The sequence below is a fragment of the Gorilla gorilla genome, chromosome 10 (genome assembly GCF_029281585.2).
Source record: "Gorilla gorilla gorilla isolate KB3781 chromosome 10, NHGRI_mGorGor1-v2.1_pri, whole genome shotgun sequence".
Taxonomy (NCBI): domain Eukaryota; kingdom Metazoa; phylum Chordata; class Mammalia; order Primates; family Hominidae; genus Gorilla; species Gorilla gorilla.
In genome coordinates, this window is record NC_073234.2 from 61,581,232 (window position 1) to 61,607,687 (window position 26,456).

Genomic DNA, 26,456 nt, shown 5'->3' on the forward strand with positions numbered 1-26,456 from the left:
CCTCTGGTCCAGGGCAGGTCCAGAAATGCCGTCCAAGAGCCAAGTCCTGGAATTGGGGACCCCAAGAGCCTACTTGGTATTCTACCCCCATGACTGTGCTGGTACCTAAGGTGCAAGACAAAGTCCCCTTTACTTTTCTCTCTGCTTTTCTCAAGTGAAAGGTCTTGTCCTATAGCCATCACAGCTGGAAATGTACTGAGACCCACCTGATGCCACCAAGTCTCAGAGTCTCACCCAAGGCCCTCAATGCAGTCCCTGGGCATCACTGATGGTTATTCAGGGCCCCAGGGCTCCTCAGTTAGCAGGTGATGAATCTTGCCAGGATTGGGTCCTTCCCTTCAAGGATATAGGTGTCCTTCTCACCCAAGGAGTGTCTAGAAATGTCATCTGGGAGCTAGGGCCTGGAAAGGGGGCATCATGACTCTGACCAGTGCCCTATCTTACTGTGGCTAATCTGGTATCCAGGATGTAAGATAAAGTCCTCCCCACTATTCCTTCTCCTCTCCTCAAGCAGAGGGAAGGGGTCTATTTTGGAGCTGCAAGCTGAGTGGTCTTGGTTAGGGGAGGGGTGATTGCCACACTCCCTTAGCTGCCCCAGCTGGTGTCTCAATAGAACACGTGCCACCCCCAGTCCACAGTCTCTGGGCCTAGTTCAGCACTAGGACTCACCTAGGAGTTGCAGTCCTTGTGGCCTAGACTGCCTTCCAAATTTACTTAGAGCACCAGAGCACTTTAGCCCATAACAGGAAGGCTTATGCAAACTCAAGTATTGACCACTAGGATCAGCAATTCCCCTCTGGCTAGGGCTGGTTAAATATTCCCTCCACGGGTAGGCATCAACTGAGTTTGGTCCAATTTTGCTTTCTGTTATAACAAGATAGCGCTGAGTTCAATGCCTCAAAACTGCTGCACTGATTGTCCCTCTCCCCAGTACACAGAATCACTCTCTGCACCGTGTCGCCACTCCCAGGGAATGGAGGAAGGGTGGCGTCAGTGACTCAAGACTGTTTTTCCTACCTGTTCAGTGCCTCTTTCAGTGATACAAAGTTAAAACCAGGTACTATGAGTGCTCTTATGCAGTTCTTAGGAAGGTGTTTTTTTGTGTGTAGATAGTTGTTAAATTGGTGTGCTTGCAGTGGGTGTCTTCTATTCCGCCATCTTGTTCCACCCCTCATCTACATCTTTCTAATATATAAGGATCTCTTAAATACCAAGAAAAAAAATGCCAAAACCCAAGGGGGCAAAAGATATAATAGAGAATTCACAGAAAAAGAATTGCAAATAGCCAATGAGCATTTTTAAAAGATGCTCAACTTCACACAGAGCGAAGCGCAAACTAAAACTTCTATCTATCCATCCCCCTGTGAGATTCAGAAAAATTCCTAAGTTTGACCACAATCCCTGTTGGTGAGGCTGTGGAATAAAATGTACATTGCTATTGGTGCCAAATGGTGACACAAGGAACTTGGAAATATATATATATCAAAATTGAAATTCAGCAATATCCATCAAATACCAGCATATTTCTCCTTTAACTTAACAATGCCACTCCCAGAAATTACCCTGAAAATGTACCTCCACAAATAAGAAACATTGTACAAAGTTGTTCACTTACAGTATTTGTAAGAAAAATATACTGGAAATAGCCCAAATGTCCATCAATAGGGCATTGACTGAAAAAACTAAAGTTCATGCATGTAATGGACTACTAAATGGTCATAAGTAAAGGATGAAGAAATACCTAGCACTAACACAGAGGAATCTATAGGAATATTTTATTAAATAAATGAATTCACTTAATTCTTTTATAAAATATTCTATATTACATTTAGAATGAGAAAGGCCGGAAACTAAGACTCATGGGTATTTACGTGTTTATGTATTTTTAGGATTTATTTTTTAAAAAATGGACTGGAATGAGAAACCAGAAAGCAGCAAAAAAAAAAAAAAAAAAAAAATACTCATGTTGCAGAAGGAAATAGGGCAGGGAGGATAAGGATAGAAACCAGACTAGTATTTTACATATTCAAAAAATTAAATCATTAAAGGTTTCAAGGTATTCCATCAGACTAGAAAACATGAAGGACTATGCTAGCATAGAATACCTAAAAGAGTACCAGATCAACATGAAACTTTTGTCTGTAAAAAGACAGTACAGAATTAAAAGATCACTCAAACATGAAGTATTTGCTACACACAAGCCTACAAGCAGTCAGTATCCAGGAACCATAAAATATATATAGGAGATATAGACATATAAAAGACACATCCCATAAAGAAAACCAAACTTCAGAAAAGGAACATGAGCAAATGACATTTCACAAATGAAACACTGATGGCCAATTAACCTAATTAGTAATCAGAGAAACATAAATTAGAACTACAATGAGCTATCAGATTACCAATAATGATAAAAGACTGAGATATTGGTGAAAACATGTAACAACCAAGACTGTTATCCCTTGCTAAGAGGGGTACAACTGGAATAACCATTTAGGAAAATAATTTTGCATTACCTTGAAGATGCAAAGAAGTGCATATCATATGAACTAGCAATTCTACTCCTAGAAATATATCCTAGAGAAACTTTTTATACATGTGTGCAAGGAAAAATGTCAATAATACTCCAAGTAGCATTGTTCTTCATAGGAAAATATTCAAAACAACGTTAGCAAAATATTCAAAATAACCTAAATATCCATTGTTAGAAGATACATAAATTGTGATATATTCATACAGTAGAATGCTGCATAGCAGGAAAAATAATAAATGTACTAAAGCTACAAGTATCAAAGCAGATGAACCGTAAAATATAATATTGGGTGAAAAAAAAAGCAAGTTGCAGAAAAATATATAGAGTTGGATCAATATATAGAAAGTTCAAAATAAAGCAGTTAAAAAGTCTGTGTTATAACAAAAAACAAATTTCAAGGAAATAGTTACCTCTAGAGGGCAGGATATGAAATACAATTGAAGAAATCTTCAAAAGTATTATGTATTGTTTCTTAAGCTACCTAGAGAGTATGAGGGTTATCTGTTTTATTCTTATTTGCTAAACTGTACCTATACATTAATGTACTCATGTATATTTAATAAAATATAAAAGTAATTTTAAAGAGTCAATTGCATTAGTAGTACTAAAATATCCATGACATATATTTGTTGGCAAACATCTAAAAAATCACTTCAAATTTAACTGATTTCTATTTAATTGTTAGTTTTTAAAATAGAGTAAAATTAACTTATACAGTTATACTGACAGATTTTCTTAGTAGATGTTGGCCTGCTTTTTAAAGAATATATTCCTCCGTCTTCCATCAGAATCTAGGAGAAAACCAAAATGTTAACATTTCCTAAGTATACATAATAATATTCACTTATATCTACCCTATTTACACTACCAATTCATTTTATAGTACTTTTCTTTTACATTACTTCAGTTCAACATGGTTTATTTTTAAACCACAAAGAAAAATTAGCCTGTGGTAAACAATAAAATGAAATTTAAATTCGCTAAAAAACAACAAGCAACAGAATAGACACTTGCCAAGAAATGAATTACTGAGAAAAAGGAAAAGCTTCAGGTAATCATAGTAAATGCAGCTGAAGAAAGACAAACATATTAAGGCAATTTGGAAATTTGTTATTCTTTATTTAATTTCCTAAGTTAGATCATCAGTCATTTATTATCAGGTTTTTTAAATAATAAAAGCTCTTAGAGGTATAACTTTCTACAGAACACACTATTGGTTTTGGTTTCCATCACTTTCTATGTAATTTGTACTTTATTTTCATTTCCTTTCTCTAACAAAGCAAACGAACCCTGAGTGTTTCTTTATTTCCAGGATGTTAAGGGAAGTTAAGTATCTCTTTTTAGTTGATTTCAATTTAATCAAATTTTGATTAGAGAATGTACCCATGAATCTCTCCTTAGATAAATGTCTTAGATTTTCTTTATGGCTTACTATATGAATTATGTTTGTACATGTATCATGGGCTTATAAAAATTTTTTTCTATATATTCTCTGTTGGTAGGATATAGAATTTTAGATATATAAAATAAAGGAGAAATTGTCTAGCTGCTTCCCAAACCTGACTCCCTTTTTCTTGGACATACAGCTAGACTGTATTTCCCGGCCTCCCTTGGAATTGGTTTAGACATGTTACGTAAGTTCTGGTCATAGGCAGAAGTAATGTAAACTACTGCCGGTCCTGGTCCATAAAAATCTTCCCCACAATCCTCCACTTCCTTTTCCTTTCTTCTCTCTGGTAACAATAAACTGGGAGCCACCAGTTTAGGGCCTGAATAACTACATGGAGCAGAGCCCCTTCCCTAACCCCTCTATCTTATCATTTAAAAATCTTTTCTCTTCAAGTCATCACACATTTAAGCCCCAAACTTGCAAGAAGAACACAAAACTTTCAAGAAAGCTATGTAAACCCCACGGCAGGCCTGCACTCCAATACCTACTTCAGATCTGTTTGAGAAGGACAGCAAAGATCTTCCTAAAGGACAAGACACTAAGTTATTCACGAATGTCCTCCATCCTCCAGGATGGCAAGCCTTGCTATGGATCAGAAAATCTGCATCTCCTATTCTTCTCTTTTCTGAATGGGCTTTTTATTGCATTTACATGGTCTTTGCTTCAATAGTATATACGTTTTCTTAATGTATGTATTTTGCTGTTTGCTTTCAACCTTTATTATATTCTAGATATGTTGCTTATAACCTATATTGATTTTTTCTTCATAATTTGATATTCTTTGAATCTTGAAAAGAATTCATATTCAATATATTACTTCATATTCAATATGTTAATTGCTATCATATTCAATATGTTAATTGCTAAGTGGGTTTCATTTTTAACACTGTATATAGAATTGCTATTTCATTTCTTCCCATCTTGATCCAGTTTCCTAGTGTGACATCATCACTCTTGAATTTTGTTCTTCCACGTCTCCACTTCTCTGGTGAATACGTTCCCATGTTAACAATTGTATTTTAACTTTATTCCTCTACTAAACCTTTAAAATTAAATGATTATACTCCTCTAATACTTTGTTCTTTCCTATTCTCTCCCACTGCCATCAAAGGCTCTTGAGAACACCACATGTCCCCATCCAAGAGGCTTGTTCTGTTTGCTTGTTTTAGCCCGTATGTCTCTTCATCAATTCTTCCTCAGCAGAATCTACCTGTTTTAATTTTACCTAACCTGTGGGCAGGTGCAACCCAGCCCTCTTTCTACTCCTACCCCTTCATTCCATCCCATTGGTGACTCTTGCCTTGGCCCCTCTGGTAGAACCTAATTTTAGTCAGGGTTCCACTGCACCTTTGGCCATGGCCAGGCATCACAATTTAAAGTCCCCATACCTGCTCTACCCAAGGAACTCCTCATAGCACCTGATTCCCTTTGGGCTACATCAATAGGCTTTTTTCTTTTTTGACTAGTTCTAGCTACATTCAAGCTGCCAGCTTTCTAGACATAGGTGTGGTCAAACAGAATTTGTTTTTGAAGTATTAAATTCTGTTGATAATTCATCTTTTGGGAGGATACATCTATATTATTCATATTTGGGGAAATATGAATTATTTAAAGGAATAACAGGACAGCTTCCATCACTACTGACCACATTCTCCTCCTTTTTCTTTCCTATGACACTAGTACTCCTCAAACCTCTCTAGTAGCTCATTCTCAGCCTCCTTTTCTGGTTCCTCTTCTACTTCATACCCTCCAACCTGAAATGTGCCTTCTCAGGAATTTGACAATTTTTGTTCTTATTCTATACACTTTCTCTCGAGAATCATATACTTGGATGTAGTCAATTATCTGCTATTCATAAAGGCTAAAAAATCTCTTCTCACCTCAAGCCCTGTATATATAATTGCCTACTATACATCTCCACATAGATCACAGGTTTTTCAGAAGATCCTCACTTGAGCTCAGTGGGTCAAACTTACCTCTCTCAGAAATCTGCTCCTCCTCTGAATCAGAGTGATGCTAGGTATTGTTTTTAAAAAGTATATCACAAAATGTATAATGCCAAACACAATCATTTCTCTCTTGTGTAATAATCTAAAGTGAGTGTTTCTGGTAAGCAGGCAATTTTCCTCCATGTAGTGATTCAGAGACCCAGTCCTTTCCATCTTGTGGCTCCATTATCCCTTGGGGCCTCACTACCATCTAGCCATCAAAGAAAGACAGCATGGAAAAATAATTCCCTTTTCTTATAAGCCTTAACCTAAAATGATGCACATCACTTCTCCGAACATTTCATTAGTGAGATCTAGCCATATGGCCACATGTACATGGATGGATGGTTAGGAAACATGTTCCTTGGCTGGGAAGCCATTTCATGGTGGCAGCTCTATTCTATTAAAAAGGGTACATTCTACAAAAAAAACGGTACGTGGATTTTGATGGACAGTTAACCTTTCCTGCCACCTCCTCCTATGGTTTCAATCTTGTTCAGTAGCACAATCCCATCAACTATCCATTTACTCAAATCATAAATAAATCTAGGTCTTTCTCAATTTCTTCCTTCTCCCTTAACTAATCACCAATCACCAAGTACTATCAATTCTAGATCTAAATCTTCTCTTCTCTCATTTCATCCTTACTGCTATTGTAAAACTTCAAGCTCTCATTATTTCTTCCCCTAACTTGGGCTGTTCCACTTATCAAATCCCTCCTCATTGTTGCTAGAATCAACTTTTTTATTACTCTGACATCATCATATTCCTCTGCTAAAATTTGTTTAGTGGATCTCTGTTTAATGATCAGGAATTAAACTGTTATATATCATACAAGGCCATTCATGACCTACCTTTTTGTATTGTCCAGAATTACCTAGGCCACTCCTGCACCCTTTATCATTAGTATTATAAATTGCAGCTATAACAATAACTAAAATGAAACAAGGTACTTGAAATTTCTAAAACAGGCTGTACTCTGACATCTTAGTATATCTATGTTGCTCTTTCTTCCCAATTTGACCATTTGGTAAACAACTTATTGATACTGTGCTCAAAAGTTACCTCCTCCATCACATCTTCCTCGTGTTTACAGATGAAACTTAGAAGTATCTTTTACTAATAACCCAAAACAAACTTTAATTCAAGCAATTTATCTAAATGCATTATATTTTTGTCTCTTTCTGACTAGCCACTAGATGAAGACTTCTTAAAGACAGGTTCCATGTCCTTTCATCTCTGTACCTTGCAGAGTCTAGTGCATAACAGAATATAATCTTGAGAACAAAGCACCATTTTATCCCCAGTGTCTAGCATACAGGAAACATTCAATAAGTGTCTTTATATGAATTCATAGTATGTACTCAATAAACATTTATTGAAGAAAAAAGGGAAAACAGTATAGCTGAAAATATCAAGTCAGATAAGACAGACAGTTTGAATCTTGGCTTGAGGGTGTGACCTCAAACAAGTTATCTAATCTCTTTACATTTCAGTCTCTTTTGCTCTGAAGACTTTAGCAACTCAGGCTCCTGTAGATTAGAAATAAACTACATAAAGTTCCTAGAACTGTTGTAAAAATTACACCCTTATGATGGCAAGGGATTATAACATTACATAAATAGCGTTTATAGATATTTCAATAGTATGGCAAATATAAAATTATGTAGCACATTGAAACCTAAAGCATTTTCATGTTGAAAGATGATATGGTTTGGATCTTTGGGTACCCCCCGGCAAATCTCATGTTGAATTATAATCCTCAGTGTTGGAGATGGGGCCTGGTGACAGGTGACTGAATCATGGGAATTAGTTTCTCCTGAATGGTTTCGCACCATCCCCCTTGGTACTGCCCTTACAATAGTGAAGTTTGTTCTCATGAGATCTGGTTGGTTAAAAGTGTGTGGCACCTCCCGCCTCACTCTCTCTTGCTCCTGCCTTTGCTGTTTGAGATGCCTCACACCTGCTTCACCTTCCACCATAATTCTAATTTCCTGAGGCTTCCCCAGAAGCCAATTCTTCCCCAGAATCCTGCTTCCTATACAGCATGTGAAACCGTGAGCCAATTAATCTATTTTCTTTATAAATTACCCAGTCTCAAGTATTTTTTATAGCAATGTGAGAACAGACTAATACAGAAAATTGGTAACAGGAGCGGAATTTTGATATAAAAATACCCGAAAATGTGGAAGGAATTTTGGAACTTGGTAATGGGCAGAAATTGGAAGAGTGTGGCAGGCTCAGAAGAAGACAAGAAGATAAGGGAAAGTTTGGAACTTCATAAAGACTGGTGGTGGAATGGTTATAACAAAAAAGGCTGAAAATGCTGGTAATGATATTGATAGTGAAGTTCAGGCTGAGGAGGTCTCAGATATAAATGAGGAACTTATTGGGAACTGGAGCAAAGGTCACTTTTGTTATGTGTTAGCAAAGAACTTGGCAGCACTGTGCCCTTGCCCTAGGGATCTGTGGAACTCTGAACTTGAAGGTGATTAATTTAGGATATCTGGCAGAAGAAATTTCTAAGCAGCAAAGCATTGAAGATATGGACCAGCTGCTTCATAAGAACAGCCTATGTGCATATGTGTGAGCAAAGAAATGATATAAAACTGGAACTTATATTTAAAACAGAAGCAGAGCATAAAAGTTTGGAAAATTTGCAGCCTGGCCATGTGGTAGAAAATAAAAGCCCATTTTCCGGGAAGGAATTCAAGCAGGCTGCAGAAATTTGCATAAGTAAAAAACGAGCTAAGTGTTAATAGCCAAGGCAATGGGGAATACGTCTCAATGGCATTTCACAGAACTTCATGACAGCCCCTCCTATCACATGCCTGAAGGCCTAGGATGGAAGAATGGTTTCCTGGGCCAGGCTCAGGGCCCTGCTGCTCTGTGCAGCCTCAGAACACTGCTCCCTGTATCCCAGTCACTCCAGCTCCAGCCATGGCTCAAAGGGCCCCATGTACAGCTCAGTCTGCTGCTTCAGAGGATGCAAACTGTAAGCCTTGATGGCTTCCATGTGGTGTTAAGCGTGTGGGTGCACAGAGTGTAAAAGTTAAGCCTTGAGAGACTCCACCTAGATTTCAAAGGATGTATGCAAAAGCCTAGATGTTCAGGCAGAAGTCTGTTACACAGGTGGAACTATCATGGATAACCTCTACTAGGGCAGAGTGGAGAGGCAATGTGGAATTGGAGCCCCCACACAGAGTCTCCAATGGGGCACTGCCTAGTGGAGCCATGAGAAGAGGACTGCCATCCTTCAGACCCCAGAATGGTAGATACACCGACAGCTTGCACCTAGCTCCTGGAAAAGCCACAGGCACTCAGCCCCAGCCCATGAAAGCAGCCACAGGGGCTGAACCTTGCAAAACCACAGAGGCAGGGCTGCCCAAGGCTTTTGGAATCCACCTCTTACACCAGTGTGTCTGGATGTGAGATATAGAGTCAAGGGAGATTATTTTGGAACTTTAAGATTTGTGACTGCCCTGTTGGGTTTCAGACTAGCATGGGGCCTGTAGCCCCTTTCTTTTGGCCTATTTCTCCCTTTTGGAATGTAAATATTTACCCAATGCTTGTACCGCCATTGAATCTTGGAAGTAACTACCTTATTTTTGATTTTACAGGCTCATAGATGGAAGAGACTTGCCTTGTATCAGGTGAAACTTTGAACTTTTGAGTTAATGCTGGAGTGAGTTAAGACTTTGGAGAACTGCTGGAAATGCATGATTGTATTTTGCAATATGGGAAGGACATGAGATTTGGGGGTCTGGGGGTGGAAAGATATGGTTTGGATCTATGTCCCTGCCAAATCTCATGTCAAATTATAATCCTGAGTGTTGGAGGCGGGGCTTGGTGGGAGGTGATTTGATCATAGCAGGGCAGTGGTTTCTCCTGAGTGGTTTAGCACCATCCCTCTTGGTGTTGTCCTCATGATAGTGAGTTTGTTCTCCTGTGATCTGGTCATTTAAAAGTCTGTGGCACCTCCCTACTCACTCTCTCTTGCTCCTGCTCCTGCCATGTGAGACTCCTTGCTCCCCCTTTGCCTTCTGCCATAATTAGAAGTTTCCTGAGGCCTGCCCGAAACCAATCAGATGCCAGCATCATGCTTCCTGTACAGCCTGCAGAACCATGAGCCAACCAAACCTCTTTTCTTTATAAATTACCCAGTCTTAGGTATTTCTTTATAGCAATGCGAGAACGAACTAATAGAGAAGTTTTGTAATACTTAAAAAATGTGTTTAAAATGTCCTCAAGATTGTTTTGTCTCAAATAAAGCATGTTAACAGTCTCTGAAAATGTGTTTTTATTTCTAGATCTAAGCTATAATTTCCTCAAAATAAAAAAGTATAAGAAAAAGAGTCCATCCAAAAAAAATTAATGAATAAATGTTAAGCTTAAATCAAAGTGAACGTTAAATACAGTAATATGATATGGTAATATAAACTGACTTAATTGAGAAGATAATGTGAGACTGTGCTTTACCTCATCAAGTCCAAAGTCCCATGACTGCTTAGAGTGCAATTCTTCCGAAGGTATATTTCCCCTAAGGATTATAAATACACAGTATCAAAGTTTGTTGTGTTCCCTCTGGGAATTATTGTTCTAAATTAGAGTTCCCAAACTTGGCTTCGGATCAGAATTATATGGGAAGCTTTCTTAAAAATAAAGATTCATAAGCTCCATGCCAAGGAGCCCACCTATTATGTGCAGGTCAATCTTGGTATTCTATAGTTTAAAATCACTACCTCAAGTAATCTGGACCTGCAGTCAGGATTGGGAACCATGTTCTAAATTGCTTTCATAAGGTACATTTAAAAACTCAAGGCGTAACATGATTTTTTCACTCATAAATTTCTAGATATTGGGAGATTTAACAACAAAAATACAAATTTGCCAATTTTATGAAATGTTTTGTAAGTCTATGTTTTAATTAATTTGTAGTGCCAATCCCACTAAAATTGCATCTTTTTATCAATCAATATTTTTAATAATTCCACAAGAAATCACTTCCAGAATAAAAATTTATTCTAGTTCATGATTTCCAACCAGAAAGATTTGGCTAAATTGTAATTATTACCAAGAAAGTTAGGACTATTACCAAGAAAGTTAGGACTATTTTAGCTAGAAACTACTAGCTAAAATAAAGTTTTCTTTAGTTACTTATAATTGCAGGCCATTATTCAGAAAAGCCTGGAAGGCAGTTCTCAAACTTTTAAGGAATAAATTTAACATCAACACATAATGGATGAGTGTAAAAATCACCTTAAACTCAGAACATTTTGTACACCAGCTGCAAGAAGAGAAAGAAAAATCTGGTGGAACATAATTGTTTTCAATGTATGGGTAGAGGAGATTGTAATCTTGAACATAGAGAAAACATGGAGTCTCTGAGAGGTAAATGTTGGCAATGAGAAGAGTGCTCTATCCCTAAAATGTACACTGTCCTATAAACTGCTGATATGCTTGCTTATGCCACTAACATCTGAATTCTATCACTCCCTGTAGTGATTCTATACCAACCAAGCAAGCAACCTTCCCACTGAGAGCTGTTTGAAAGTAAGAAAATATGCTTTTTCATGTCAATAAGACTTCCTATACATGTTCCCTTTCTATTTATTACTTTAAATTAATAAATTGACGTTCTGGCGGATATGAGTTTCTTGAACACATTAAATCAATTTCTTCAAATCTAATCAACACTAATATTCAGATAAGAAGGTATTTGGGAGCTGGCAAATATGAGCACCACACTCTCAACTGGGGTGATATTATCAACACTGTGACTCCTGGTAAGGCTTCTTTGAGACCAGGTTGCCTGCCCACCCTCAAATGGCAATACGCCTACCTCACTTTGCATCAATTCAACGTTCATCATGCATCATACTAGATCCTGATTTGTACTCCCCAGATTTACCTAAAAACTTACATAGAGTTTGCTGGATATTTCTGAATACTTTTCTGTGGTGTCTTCTCTTGGTAATCATTTTCAAATTTTTCTTAAAAAATAAAAGTATGCACCGAGTTAAAAATTTAGCATAGTCTATTTTCATTTTTTAATTCAAAGCATATTAACATGACACGTACAGAGGAAAACCACTGGTCCACAATGTTATATAATAGGAAGCCATTCTATTTTTGGTTTCATTTTCCTCCAAACACATAAACACACATACAAATATATAGACGTGTGTGTATAAATATACAAATATATATACTAAAACTGAAAGAAAAAAAGAATATGTAATTACATTTTCCATGTACAATACCAACCTTTTCTTTCAGAGCTGCTTGGGTAGTAATCGTTCTCAAAAGATGTACTAAGATCATTTCTTTCATTTTTGTTATACTCTCTCTGATACTTCTTGTTTGGCTGACATTTTTCTGGATAACTTGTTTTATTCAAAGTCGAATTACTAAAAGTCAACTCTGGAACTGTAAAAATGTTTCTAATGCATCTGTCAGTGACATGGTTTTTATCAGAACTAGTGACTACACAAGTGTTTCCCATACTATCATAATCACACTTGTTAAATGTTTTCTTTATCCTTTGCTGATCTATGTTTAATACATTGATCATATTTTGACTAACAAAAGAGTCACAATTCTCTGATAGAAGGTTAGGAGTAGACTGGTTCACATCTTCAAGAAAATTTGAAACTTCCTTTCCATTTTTCCCCCAAATATGCTGTATTGAGTGTTTTTCAGTAATGTAGTCTGACTGTCTTATTTCATCCGTGCTTCTACAATCTTCATCCATAATTACAGCAGGGCTTTTAGTAAGTAAATTCCTATTTCCTAGACTTTGGGATAAACAAAAACATATTTAGCAAGAAAAGCATGGATTATTTGCATTTAGAAACTCTTACTTTCAATTCTTAGAGGACATATTGAGTTGCTACTAACATTTACCTAGACTATGTTTTTATTTTTTATATTTAAATAAATAATATTGCTTTGGGTGAAAATTTGTCTAATGTGCTCTTCTAATGACTCATTGAGTATGAAAATAATCTACGGTCAGTTTTTTATTACAACATGAAATGTTAGCATGAGGTTTAATTAAAACATGACCAACCTATAGTATATTTTCTGTAATAAAATCTAAAGAATAAACTAGACAACCACTATATGTCACTGCTGTTCCATTTAACCAGAGAAAGATGTTTTGAAGGCTGTGCAGAGAAAATTTATCACCAGTGTTAAAACATAAAATCAAATAGTTATGAGACCATTATAACATATTTTTCAACCTAATATGGATATAAAAACAATTATAAAGTTCCCAAGGAAGAGCAATATAAATACAAATGTGTATATACGTAATAAAACCAAGAGATAAGGTGAATTAGATAAAAACTAATTAGATGAATTAGATAACTTGTAAGTTCTATTCTAATGCAGAAATAATAATTCTAGGTTAAGTCCAATTTGTGTACAAGAATCAAAGATATAGTGGAAAATAATTACAAATCAAGATGTTTCTTATTTTATTGTCAGTGACTACAAATTTATTTGGAAGTGAGTTGTTCCAGAGGTTGGAGTTATCAAAAAAATTAGGAAAAAAAAAACACAGATTGCTAAAACTCTAATAACTATTTTTAAATTATTTATCAAATATTTGATGATCACCTACTCTGTTCCAGGTACTAGGCCATATATTGGCAATAGAGAGATAAAAGAGCTCAGCTTGTTGTTAAAGAGAGAGATTAATGTTTTACCCATGAATGTTCACAGCTCATGATCCTACGTTGTTTCTCAATGAGGGCCTTATTGGTGTTTTAGACAGAATGATGTTATTTTGCTATACCAAAAGACACAGTATATAGTATGCACTAATATACACCATTAACATGAGGAAAATATCTGTTACTCTACATAAAAGAATAGAGGTAAATGCACTTTATAAGATATTAAGCACACTATAAATGTAAATCTTTTTTTATTATTCTTTCAATAGTTTTTGGGAAATGGGTGATGTTTGGTTATATGAACAAGTTCTTTAGTGGTGGTTACTGAGATTTTGGTGCAGCCATTACCCAAGCAGTGTACACTGTACCCAATGTATAGTCTTTTATCCCTCATCCCTCCCCCACCCTCCCCCAGAGTCCCCAGAATCCATTATATCAATCTTTTTTGTGTGTGTGGGAGATGGAGTTTTGCTGTTTTCATTCAGGCTGGAGTGCAGTAGTGCAATCTTGGCCCACTGCAACCTCTGCTTCCTGGGTTCAGGCAATTCTCCTGCCTCAGACTCCTGAATAGCTGGGATTACAGGTGTGTGCCACCACACCCGGCTGACTTTTGTGTTTTTAGTAGAGACAGGGTTTCACCATGTTGGCCAGGGTGGTCTCAAACTCCTGACCTCAGGTGGTCCACCTGCTTCAGCGTCCCAAAGTGCTGGGATTATAGGTGTAGGCCACCACGCCCAGTCCATTATATCAGTCTTATGCCTTTGTGTCCTCAAAGCTTAGTTCCCACTTATAAGAACGTAACAATGTTTGGTTTTCCATTCCTGAGTTACTTCAGTTAGAATAATAGTTTCCAACTCCATCTAGGTTGCTGTGAATGCCATAATTTCATTCCTTTTTACGGCTGAGTAGTATTCCATGGAGTGTGAGTGTGTGAGAGTGTGTGTGTGTGTGTGTGTGTGTATGTGTGTGTGTGTGTGTATGTATTTTCTTCACCCACTCATTGGTTGATAGGCATTTAGGCTGGTTCCATATTTTTGTAGTTGTGAATTGTGCTGCTATAAACATGCACGTGCAAGTGTCTTTTTCATATACTGACTGATTTTCCTCTGGGTAGAAACCCAGTAGTGGGATTGCTGGATCAAATGGGAGTTCATTTTTAGTTCTTTAAGGAGTCTCCATACTGTTTTCCATAGTGGTTGTACTAGTTTACATACCCACCAGCAGTGTAAAAGTATTCTCTTTTCACCACATCCATGCCAACATCTATTATTTTTTCATTTTTTAATTATGATCATTCTTGTAGGAGTAAGGTGGTGATTGCATTGTGGTTTTGATTTGCATTTCCTCCATCTTTAGTGATGTTGAGCATTTTTTCATATCTGTTGACCATTTGTATTATCTTCTTTTGCAAATTGTCTATTCACATACTTAGCCCATTTTTTGATGGGATTACTTGTTTTTTTCTTACTGACTTGAGTTCCTTGTAGATTCTGGATGTTAGTCCTTTGTCAGATGCATAGTTTGGGAAGATTTTCTCCCACTTTCTGGGTTGTCTGTTTACTTTGCTGATTATTTCTTTTGCTGTGCAGATTTTTATTTTAATTAGGTTCCATTTGTTTATTTTTGTTTTTGTTGCATTTGCTTTTGGTTCTTGGTCATGAATTCTTCGCCTAAGCCAATGTCTAGAAGAGTTTTTCCGATGTTATCTTCTAGAATTTTTATGGCTTCATGTCTTAAAGTTTTTGATCAATCTTGACTTGATTTTTATATAAGGTGAGAGATGAGGATCCAGTTTCATACTACATGTGGCTTGCCAACTATCCCAGCACTATTTGTTGAATAGGGTGTTCTTTCCCCACTTTATGTTTTGGTTTGCTTTGTCGAAGATCAGTTGACTTTAAGTATTTGGCTTCATTTCTGGGTTCTCTATTCTGCTCCATCTGTCCACATACCTATATTTATACCAGTGCCATGCTGTTTTGGTAACCATAGCCCTGTAGTATAGTTTGAAGTCAGGTAATGTGATGCCTCCAGATTTGTTCTTTTTGCTTAGTCTTCCTTTGGCTCTGTGGGGTTTTTGGGGTGTATATGAATTTTAGGATATTTTTTCTAGTTCTGCGAAGAATGATATTGGTATTTTGATGGGAATTGCATTGCATTTATAGATTGCTTTTGGCAGTATGGTCATTTTTACAGTATTAATTCTACACATCCATGATCACAGGATGTGTTTCCATTTGTTTGTGTCATCTATGATTTCTTTAAGAAGTGTTTCTAGTTTTTCTTGTAGAGATCTTTCACCTCCTTGGTTAGGTGTATTTTATTTTTTGCAGCTGTTGTAAAAGGGATTGAGTTCTTGATTTGATTCTCAGCTTATTCATTGTTGATGTATAGCAGTTCTATTGCATTGTGTACATTGATTTTGTACCCTGAAACTTTACTGAGTCCATTTATCAGATCTAGGAGCTTTTTGGATAAGTCCTTAGGGTTTTCTAGGTATACTATTATGTCATTGGTGAACAGCAACAGTTTGAGTTCCTCTTTATCTATTTGGATGCCCTTTATTTCCTTCTCTTGTCTGATTGCTCTGGCTAGGACTTCCAGTACTACGTAGAATAGAAGTGGTGAACTCTTGTCTGACTGTTCTGGCTAGGACTTCCAGTACTATGTCGAATAGAAGTGGTGAAAGTCTTTTTCCAGTTCTGGGGGGGAATGCTTTCAACTTTCTCCCATTCAGTATAATGCTGGCTGTGAGTGTGTCATAGATGGCTTTTATTATCTTAAGGTATGTCCCTTTTATGCTGATTTTGCTGAGGGTTTTAATCATAAAGTGATACTAGATTTTGTAAAATGCTTTTTCTGCATCTATTGAAATGATCATATAATTCTTATTTGTAATTCTGTTTATGCAGTGTATGATATTTATTGACTTATGTATGTTAAACCATCCCTGAATCCCTGGTATGAAACTCACTTGATCATGATGTATTATCTTTTGGATATGCTGTTGGATTCAGTTAGCTAGTATTTTGTTGAGGATTTTTGCATCTATGTTCATCAGGAATATTGGTCTATAGTTTTCTTTTTTTTTTTTGTTATGCCTTTTCCTGGTTTTGGTATTAGGGTGATACTGGCTTCACAGAATGATTTAGGAAGGATTCTCTCTTTATCTTTTGGAATAATTTTCAGTAGGATTGGTACCAATTCTTCTTTGAATGGCTGATAAAATTCAGCGTGAATCCATCTGGTCCCAGACTTTTTTTTTGTTGGCAAGTTTTAAAATTGCTGTTTAAATCTCACTACTTGTCATTGGTCTGTTCAGAGTTTCTATTTCTTCCTGGTTTGATCTAGGAGGGTTGTATATTTCTAGGAATTTATCAATCTCCTGTAGATTTTCTAATTTGTATGTGTAAAGGTGTTCATAGTAGCCTTGAATAATTGTTTGTATTTCTGTAGTATCAGTTATAATATCTCCCATTTTGTTTCTAATTGAGCTTATTTGGGTCTTCTTTATTCTTTGTTAATCTTGCTAATGGTCCATCAATTTTATCTTTTCAAAGAACCAGCTTTTCATTTCACTTATCTTTTGTATTGTTTTTTCTGTTTGTTTCAATTTCATTTAGTTCTGCTCTGATCTTTATATTTCTTTTCTTCTGCTGGGTTTGGGCTTGGTTTGTTCTTGTTTCTCTAGTTCCTTGAGGTGTGACCTTAGATTGTCTATTTGTGCACTTCCAGACTTTTTGATGTAGGCATTTAATGCTATTAACTTTCCTCTTAGCACCACTTTTGCTGTATTCCAGATGTTTTGATAGGTTTTGTCACTACTACTGTTCAGTTCAAAGAATGTTTAGATTTCCATCTTGATTTCATTGTTGACCCAAAGATCATTTAGGAGCAGATTATTTAATTTCCATGTATTTGTACAGTTTTCAGGGTTCCTTTTGGAGTTGATTTCCAATTTTATCCCACTGTGTTCTGAGAGAGTACTTGATATAATTTCTGTTTTCTTAAATTTATTGTGACTTGTTTTGCAGCCTATCATATGGTCTATCTTGGAGAATGTTCCATGTGCTGATGAAAAGAATGTATATTCTGCAGTTTTGGGGTACAATATTCTGTAAATATCTGTTAAGTGCATTTGTTCTAGGGTACAGTTTAAGCCTATTGTTTCTTTGTTGACTTTCTGTCTTGATGACCTCTCTAATGTTGTCAGTGGGGTACTGATATCCCCCACTATTATTTGTCATCTATCTCATTTCTTAGGTCTAGTGGTAATTGTTTTATAAATTTGGGAGCTCCTGTGTTAGGTGCATATGTATTCAGGATTGTGATATTTTCCTGTTGTTCTAATCCTTTTATCATTATATAATGTCCTTCTTTGTCTTTTTTAACTGTTTTTGCTTTAAAGTCTGTTTTGTATGATATAAGAATAGCTACGCCTGCTCGCTTTTGGTTTCTGTTTGCATGGAATATCTTTTTCCACCTCTTCACCTTAAGTTTATGTGAATTCTTATGTGTTACATAAGTCTCTCGAAGACAACAGATACTTGGTGGATGGATTTTTATTCATTCTGACATTCTGTATCTTTTAAGTGAAGCATTTAGGCCATTTATATTCAATGTTAGTATTGACATGTGAAGTACTTTTCTATTCATCATGTTAGTTGTTGCCTGGATATCTTGGTGTTTTTTTTTTCATTGTGTTATTGTTTTACAAGCCCTGTGAGATTTCTGCTTTAAGGAGTTTCTATTTTGGTGTATTTCAAAATTTAGAACTCCTTTTAGCATTTCTTATAGTGCTGGCTTGGTAGTGGTGAATTCTCTCAGCATGTTTGTCTGAAAAATACTTTATCTCACATTATGAAGCTTAGTTTTAATGGATAGAAAATCCTTGGCTTATATTATTTTGTTTAAGGAGGCTAAAGATAGGATCCCAATTCCTTCTGGCTTGTAGGGTTTCTGCTGAGAAATCTCTTGTTAATCTTACAGGTTTTCCTTTGTAGGTTACCTGATGCTTTTGCCTCACAGTTCTTAAAATGCTTTCCTTTGTCTTGACTTTAGATAACTTGATAACTATTTACCTAGGTGATCATCTTTTTGTGATGAATTTCCTGGGTGTTCTTTGAGCTTCTTGTATTTGAATATCTAGATCTCTAGTAAGACTAGGGAAGTTATCCTCGATTATTACCTCAAATAAGTTTTCCAAACTTTTAGATTTCTCTTCTTACTCAGGAACACTGATTATTCTTATGTTTGGTTGTTTAACATAATCCCAAATTTCTTGAAAGCTTTGTTCATTTATTTTTTATTAATTAGTTTTTCTTTGTCTTTGCTGGATTGGGTTAATTCAAAAGCCTTGTCTTCAAACTCAAGTTCTTTCTTCTACTTGTTCGATTCTATTGTTGAAACTTTCCAGTGTATTTTGTATTTCTCTAAGTGCATCTTTCACTTACAGAAGTTTTGATTGTCTTTTCTTTATGACATCTATTTCTCTGAAGACCTTTTCATCCATATTTTTTTTTATTTCCTTAAGTTGGTGTTCTCCTTTTTCTAGTACCTCCTTGAGTAGCATATTAATCAACCTTCTGAATTCTTTATCTGGCAATTCAGAGATTTCTTCTTGGTTTGGATCCATTGCTGGAGAACTAGTGTGGTCTTTTGGGGGTGTTACAGAAACTTGTTTTGTCATAGTACCAGAATTACTTTTCTGGTTCCTTCTCATTTGGATGGACTGTCTCAGTGGAAAGGATCTGGAACACAGGGGCTGCTGTTCAGATTCTTTTGTCCCACAGGGTGATCCTTTGATGTGGTGCTCTCCCTGTTCCCCTATGGGTGGGGCTGCACATGAGCCAGACTGCAGTGATTGGGTCTAGCCCCCCAGTGAGGCTATCAGGCTCCAGGTTGATGCTGGGGAATGTCTACAAAGAGTCCTGTGATGTGATGAGGTGATCCATCTTCAGGTCTCCCAGCCGTGGATACCAGCACCTGCTCCAATGGAGGTGGGAGGGGAGTGATGTGGACTCTGTGGGAGTCCTTGGTTGTAGTTTTTAGTTCACTAGTTTTCTCAAATGCTGCTTATGCTAGCAGTGAAGTTGTCACATGAACAGACTCAGGACCTCTGGATAGCCAGGATGTTGCACATGGTAGAATTAGCTGTTGTTTTCTCCTTCTTTGGAGCAGGCTTGTTCTGAGTTGCTATAATGGACTGAGTGGGCTGGCCTCCAGCCCAGAGGTGGCACTTTCAAGAGAGCACCACCTGTGGTAGTAGAAAGGGTATGCAAGTTTGCCCTACATTGGCCAGGATAAATTTTCAGGTTTCTCAAGCAATAGGTGGGGCCATAGAGTTTCCAAGAGTTTATGTCTTTTGTCTTTGGCTACCAAAGCGGGAAAAAAAATCAGGTAAGGGCAGAGTTAGAAAGGTCTGTGCTCAGACCCTCCTTGGGCAGTGCTTGCTGCAGCCACTGTGGGGGATGGGGGTGGTTCTCAGGCCAATGAAGTTATGTTCCACAGAGGATTATGGCTACCTCTGCTGCATCATACAGTTCATCACTGAGAGAAAGCCTCTGGTGATAGGCTTCTCTCAGCTCCCACACAGCAAATAAAGCCTGTCTCACTCTCACCATGCCCACCAACAGTGCCAAGTTTACATCCAGGCAATGGGCACACAGTGCTGAGATCTTGCCCCAGGCTATGAGCCTCCCCACTAAGAAAGCAAGCAGGGCTCCCAGGCCTTGCCCCTCCCTGTCTACCCACACTGTTGGCTGCAGCTTCTGCACTCATATCTGCATTTCCCATTTGCACCCCGCCGCCAAGATTCTGCTCATGAAAATTCACGCTTACTCAAAATTATTACAGAGTTCAGTTAGAAGCTTCTTTCACCCTGTGGCCCCTCCTCAATTCCACTGGGTACCTTCCCCAGGGACCCCTGTGAGAGAAGGCCAGGGATGGCTTCCCTGGGCTCAAGCTGGGGACCAGGAGTGTCTACAGGGCTCTTCCAGCTGCTTCTTCCACTTTTATATTTTGCTTAGCTCCCTACTTCCATTTCAGCTCTAGGGATGGTTAAATCCTTCTCCCATGATCTGGATTTCTGGTTCCCCAGTGGAGATGTGTGTTTGGAAGCAGGCTATTCCCGCCTCATGCTTTGGGAACTGAATTTTTTGGCTGTCTCATGGAGTTTGCAAAGCAAGCCACATCTTTCAAAGGGTCTTTGAATTCTTTTGGTTTTCCTGGTATGTTTCTGCAGTGCTTTTTGGAGTAAAAGTTCATGATGTGAGTCTCTACCTGCTGTTCTGTCCAAGTGGGAGCTGCATACTAGTCATCGCTTATCTGCCATTTTCCAAAATCATGATTTTTAAAAGGTATTTTAAGCATCTGACTCAGTGGAATCACTCACTAAGAGATGTGGACAATACAGAAATGTAGAGTAGTTATTGCCAACAAGAAATTTACGGTATAAAAGAGGAAGAAAAAAATTACAAAGTGACAGGTATTATCCTACAGTCAAATGCTAAAACAGTAAACAGAAGAAAGAAGAGATTCTTCTGCTTGAGAAAAATTAGGCAGATGGCATCTGATTTGGGAACTAAAGTTGGAAAGGATTCTTACTTCTAGAGATGACAGAGAGCAATTATCCTAAAAAACTGAAAAGAATTAAGACAAGTAAGTCCAACTTGTTAAACAATTTATGTTTTCCTATAGATAAATATAAAATTCATTAAAAATTATGGACTAAAATTTTAATAAAAACATTCATTATCTAAATAAGCCTTTTATGTGTATTCAACAAATATCTAATGTGTCTACTACATAGTAGGGAGACAACAGAGGTTATAGTCTAGTGAAGGATGATAATAAACAAAAAAAAGACAATGAACCACTAACAAATACAGTGGATAAGAAATAGAGAAGTAAATAAACGTAAAAGATAATTACAAATACTACCAGATCACATGATGGGATGCCTTGTGTTGGAGGTCGTGTTTCAGATAGTTTGGTCAGGAAAGTCACTAGAGTAAGGAAGTGGTAAATACACTAAAGATACAGAATGGTTAGATACATGAAAACAGGAATAGGCAAACTGCATAATCAGTAGAAATGCAAAATTTGCAGCATGTTTGAGAAACAGAAGAGGGGTAAAGCTGGAATAGAATCAGTGAAAGAAAACTTATGACCTAGGGCTATAAAGTACAAAAGGGCCCAGATTATGCAGAGCCTTGCTTTTGAAAAGAGCAATAAGAAATCATTGAAATAAATGTTCTGAGCACAAAAGTAAAACTGACATTTTGCCTTGGAAAACAGCAGTCTGACTCCTGAATGAATTTCCTGAAGAATGAATTTCAGGATCTCCATCTGACTAAAATGAAATAACAGGGGCCAGACCGACTCTACTAACTAATAAAATTTAAAAACTGGAGGATACTTTCAAGATGGCTGACTAGAGGCATAGGACACTTTTCCACAAAGAATCAAAGTAGTCAGTAGATAGTTACACTTCAAAGAGAATATGAAAGAGAACACACTGGAATTCAACATAGAAGTGACAGGAAACACCTGGGGCACAGAAGGAGAGGGAGGCTAGGCAGATGGCCTAGCCTCCCTACAATAGCAGAGCCAGGAGAAGCTCCCCAGTGTGGGAAAAGGTTAAATGAGAGATCCCCAGCAGTCCACATTCTCATCACAAACTCCTATAATCCTGGCTGCATTAGAGTCCCTCAACCCTCATGGGCTCTGGGAATGGAATGGTAAGGTCCCCAAAGTCCCTGAGGTGGCACTGCTCTAGTAAGGGAGTTAATGCCAGGTCCCACACAAACCCCAAATCCGAAGCAGCTCCTTCAGAGCATCATTTGATAGCCCAGGCCCCAACAGATGGTATCCTGCCCCAGGGCCCAAAAAACCCTTGCATCTACATATCCCTGGAGCCCCACTGACATTTTCCCATGTCCACCTAGATGGGTGCTGCAGTAAGACACCAGTTGGACCCTGTGGATCAGCAGAGCCCCCCAGTACTCTAGCCCACAGTGTCCTGCACACTAGGGAAAAGGTGGTGTAGCACACCAGGAAGACTGCCCCTGGTACAAAGGGTGCCACAGCATGTGCTCCCCAGAGACAGAAGCCTGCCGGCCTGGGACTGCTATCACTTATAGCTGCCCCCAGTGACAGGGTGGCCACAAACTTGTGCATGCGCTGAAGACAGGTTCTCCCCATCAACTGCCACTGCCAATTCTCAAAGCATGCTCTACCCAGAGCCTGAAATCTGCCTGTCTCAGGCAGCTACCAAAGATAGAAACTGCCTCCCCCTAGCAGCAGAGCCACCTCACACTTGCATGCCCCTGAGGACAGGCTTTCCCCACCCACTGCCTCTGCTGCCACTGCTACCCAGGCACACTGCTCAAATACTGGGGACCAGCCTGCCCTGTTCACTACAGCCTACACCCATGCACCAACAGGGGGCCTGAGAACAGGCCCACCCAGACTGGCACCATCCCTTCCACACACCCCTGCATCTGCCAAGTCCAAGCATGATGCTTGAGGCCCCAGGAATTCTCTTGCCCCATCAGCCACCCCTGATGCACACACATACACCACCAGGGGGCTTAATAACAGCCCCACACCATCTGCCACCACCAGTGCCACTTGTATGCCTTCCAGAGTCCTGGCGCTTGTCCTGCCCCACCCACCATAGCCTGTGCCCATGTACACCACTGTAAGGACTTAAGAAGAGGCCTGCCTCACCTAGCACTAGCCCCCACTGCCCAAGCATACCTCCTGGGGGTCTGGGGATCATCTTACTCCATCAGTTGCCCCAAGTACGTGTGCACACCACCTGAGTCTAACAACAGACCCAGAAAACCTGCCACCAATGTGCAATCTACCCATCCAGAGGCCTGAAGATTGCCCCATCCATCCACCACAGCTGGCATATGCACATTCCTTCCCAGGGCTTGAGGATGGGCTTCACCAGCCTGCTGCTACCACCACTGCCAGCACCCACACACACACCACCCAGGGGCCTAGGGACTAGCCAGGCCAACCTGTCAAAGCTACCACTATCACCAACAAATGCCACCTGGAAACCTGAGGGTTGTTCGTCCCACCACCATGACTATCATCACCCACACCACATACACTGTATAGGGGCCCAAGGACTTACCCACCCACCTGGTCTGCCACTACCACAACCAGAACCTGAGCAAGCTGCCAGGAGGATCAAGAATTGGCCCACCTGGATCTGTCAATGCCAGCACCTAAACATGCTGTCTAGAAACCCAAGAACAGGCACACTCAGCATACAACTGGGGCCCAAAGACGGGCCCACCTGGCATCCCATCCCCAGAAAAATCTCACCACAGCCTCCTCTAACAATTTTGTGGCCTAAGTCAATGAGGAAATCAGACACCACTGACAGTGTGTACAGTTAAAGAAATTATACAGAGACTACACTACTGTGTGTATCCAGAATCAAAGTCCAAGTGTCCTACCCAACCAACTTTATGGATACACCTATAGGAAAAAGTCTTCCCCTATGAAAGCCAATCCAAAAAATCAGAAAAAGAAACTATTACACCTGGTGCTCATATATCAATAAAAGAACACAAACATGAAAAAGCAAGGAAATATGGCACCTTCAAAAGAACACAATAATTCTCCAACAACAGATTCTAACAAAAAAGAAATTTATGAAATACCTGAAAAAGAATTCAAAATCATGATATAAAAGAAGCTCAGTGAGATAATAAAGAACACAGATAGAAAATACAAAGAAATCAGCAAAACAATTTAGAATATAAATGAGAAATTCACAAAGAGAGATATCACAAAAAAGAAGTCCTAGAACTGAAAAAGTCAATGAATGAAATGAAAAATACAATCAGGAGCATCAATAGATTAGATCAAACAGAAGAGTTTCAGAACTTAAAGACAGGTCTTTCAAAATAACCCAGTCAGATGAATTTAAAAAAAAAAGAAGAAGAAATGTAGAAAGATGTGAGATATGACACACCATAAAGTGACAAAATATTCAAATGTTGAGTATCCCGAAAGGTGAAGAAAAGTTTAATGGTATAGAAAACCTATTTGATAAAATAATAGCTGAAAACTTCTCAAGACTAGCAAGCAATTTAGATATCCAGATAACTAAAAGATCCCAAAAGAAATACAACCCAAAAAGGTCTTATCTCCCACCACATTATAGTCAAACAGTCAAAAGTCAAAGAGAGGTCAGGCGCAGTGGTTCATGCCTCTAATCCCAGTACTTTGGGAGGCCGAAGTGGGCAGATCACCTGAGGTCAGGAGTTCAAGATCAGCGTGGCCAACATGGCAAAAATCCATCGGAACTAAAAATACAAAAATTAGCGGGGTGTGGTGGCATGCACCTGTAGTCCCAGTTATTGAGGAGGCTGAGGCACAAGAATTGCTTGCACCCAGGAGGCAGAGGTTGCAGTGAGCTGAGATGCCACCATTACACTCCAGCCTGGGTGACGGAGCAAGACTCTATCTCAAAAAAATAAATAAATAAAAACTCGGATGGCCAAATAGGAACAGCTCCAGTCTACAGCTCCCAGCGTGAGTGACACAGAAGACAGGTGATTTCTGCATTTCCAACTGAGGTACTGGGTTCATCTCACTGGGGAGTGTCGGAAAGTGCATGCAGGACAGTGGGGACAGCATCCAGAGTGAGCCGAAGCAGGACAAGGCATCACCTCACTTGGGAAGCGCAAGGGATCAGGGAATTCCCTTTCCTAGTCAAAGAAAGGGGTGACAGACGGCACCTGAAAAATCGGGTCACTCCCACCCTAATACTGTGCTTTTCCAACGGTCTTAGCAAACGGCACAACAGGAAATTATACCCCACACCTGGCTCAGAGGGTCCTACACCCATGGAACCTCGCTCATAGCTAGCACAGCAGTCTGAGAACAAACTGCAAGGCGGCAGCCAGGCTGGGGGAGGGGCGCCCACCATGGCGGAGGCTTGAGTAGGTAAACAAAGCAGCCAGGAAGCTCCAACTGGGTGGAGCCCACTGCAGCTCAAGGAGGCCTGCCTGCCTCTGTAGACTCCACCTCTGGGGGCAGAGCATAGACAAACAAAAGGCAGCAGAATCCTCTGCACACTTAAATGTCCCTGTCTGACAGCTTTGAAGAGAGCAGTGGTTCTCACAGCACGCAGCTGGAGATCTGAGAATGGACAGACTGCGCCCTCAAGTGGGTCCCTGACGCCCGAGTAGCCTAACTGGGATGCACCCCCCAGTAGGGGCAGACTGACACCTCACAGGGCCCGGTACTCCTCTGAGAAAAAACTTCCAGAGGAACAATAAGGCAGCAACATTTGCTTCTCACCAATATCTGCTGTTCTGCAGCCTCCGCAGCTGATACCCAGGCAAACAGGGTCTAGAGTGGACCTCCAGCATACTCCAACAGACCTGCAGCTGAGGGTCCTGATTGTTAGAAGGAAAACTAACAAACAGAAAGGACACCAACACCAAAACCCCATGTGTATGTCACCATCATCAAAGACCAAAGGTAGATAAAACCACAAAGATGGGGAAAAAACAGAGCAGAAAAACTGGAAACTCTAAAAATCAGAGCGTCTCTCCTACTCTAAAGGAATGCAGCTCCTCACCAGCAATGGAACAAAGCTGGATGGAGAATGACTTTGACAAGTTGAGAAAAGAAGGCTTCAGATGATCAAACTACTCCAAGCTAAAGGAGGAAGTTCGAACCCATGGCAAAGAAGTTAAAAACCTTGAAAAAAAATTAGATGAATGGCCAACTAGAATAACCAATGCAGAGAAGTCCTTAAAGGA

The 26,456-nt window shown here is 39.0% G+C and overlaps 1 protein-coding gene across 2 annotated transcripts in view; it reads right to left on the reverse strand.

Annotated features, from left to right (window-relative positions):
- REDIC1 (regulator of DNA class I crossover intermediates 1) overlaps positions 1-26,456 on the reverse strand; it is a 93,880-nt gene that overhangs the window by 24,897 nt on the left and 42,527 nt on the right. For both annotated transcript variants that reach the window (XM_004052958.5, XM_055357457.2), the window contains 4 exons: positions 12,239-12,768; positions 11,895-11,964; positions 10,451-10,511; positions 3,261-3,324 (listed from right to left, as the gene is read on the reverse strand). In XM_004052958.5, the coding sequence (XP_004053006.3) occupies positions 3,261-3,324; positions 10,451-10,511; positions 11,895-11,964; positions 12,239-12,768 (725 nt within the window). The remainder of the gene's footprint in view (positions 1-3,260; positions 3,325-10,450; positions 10,512-11,894; positions 11,965-12,238; positions 12,769-26,456) is intronic.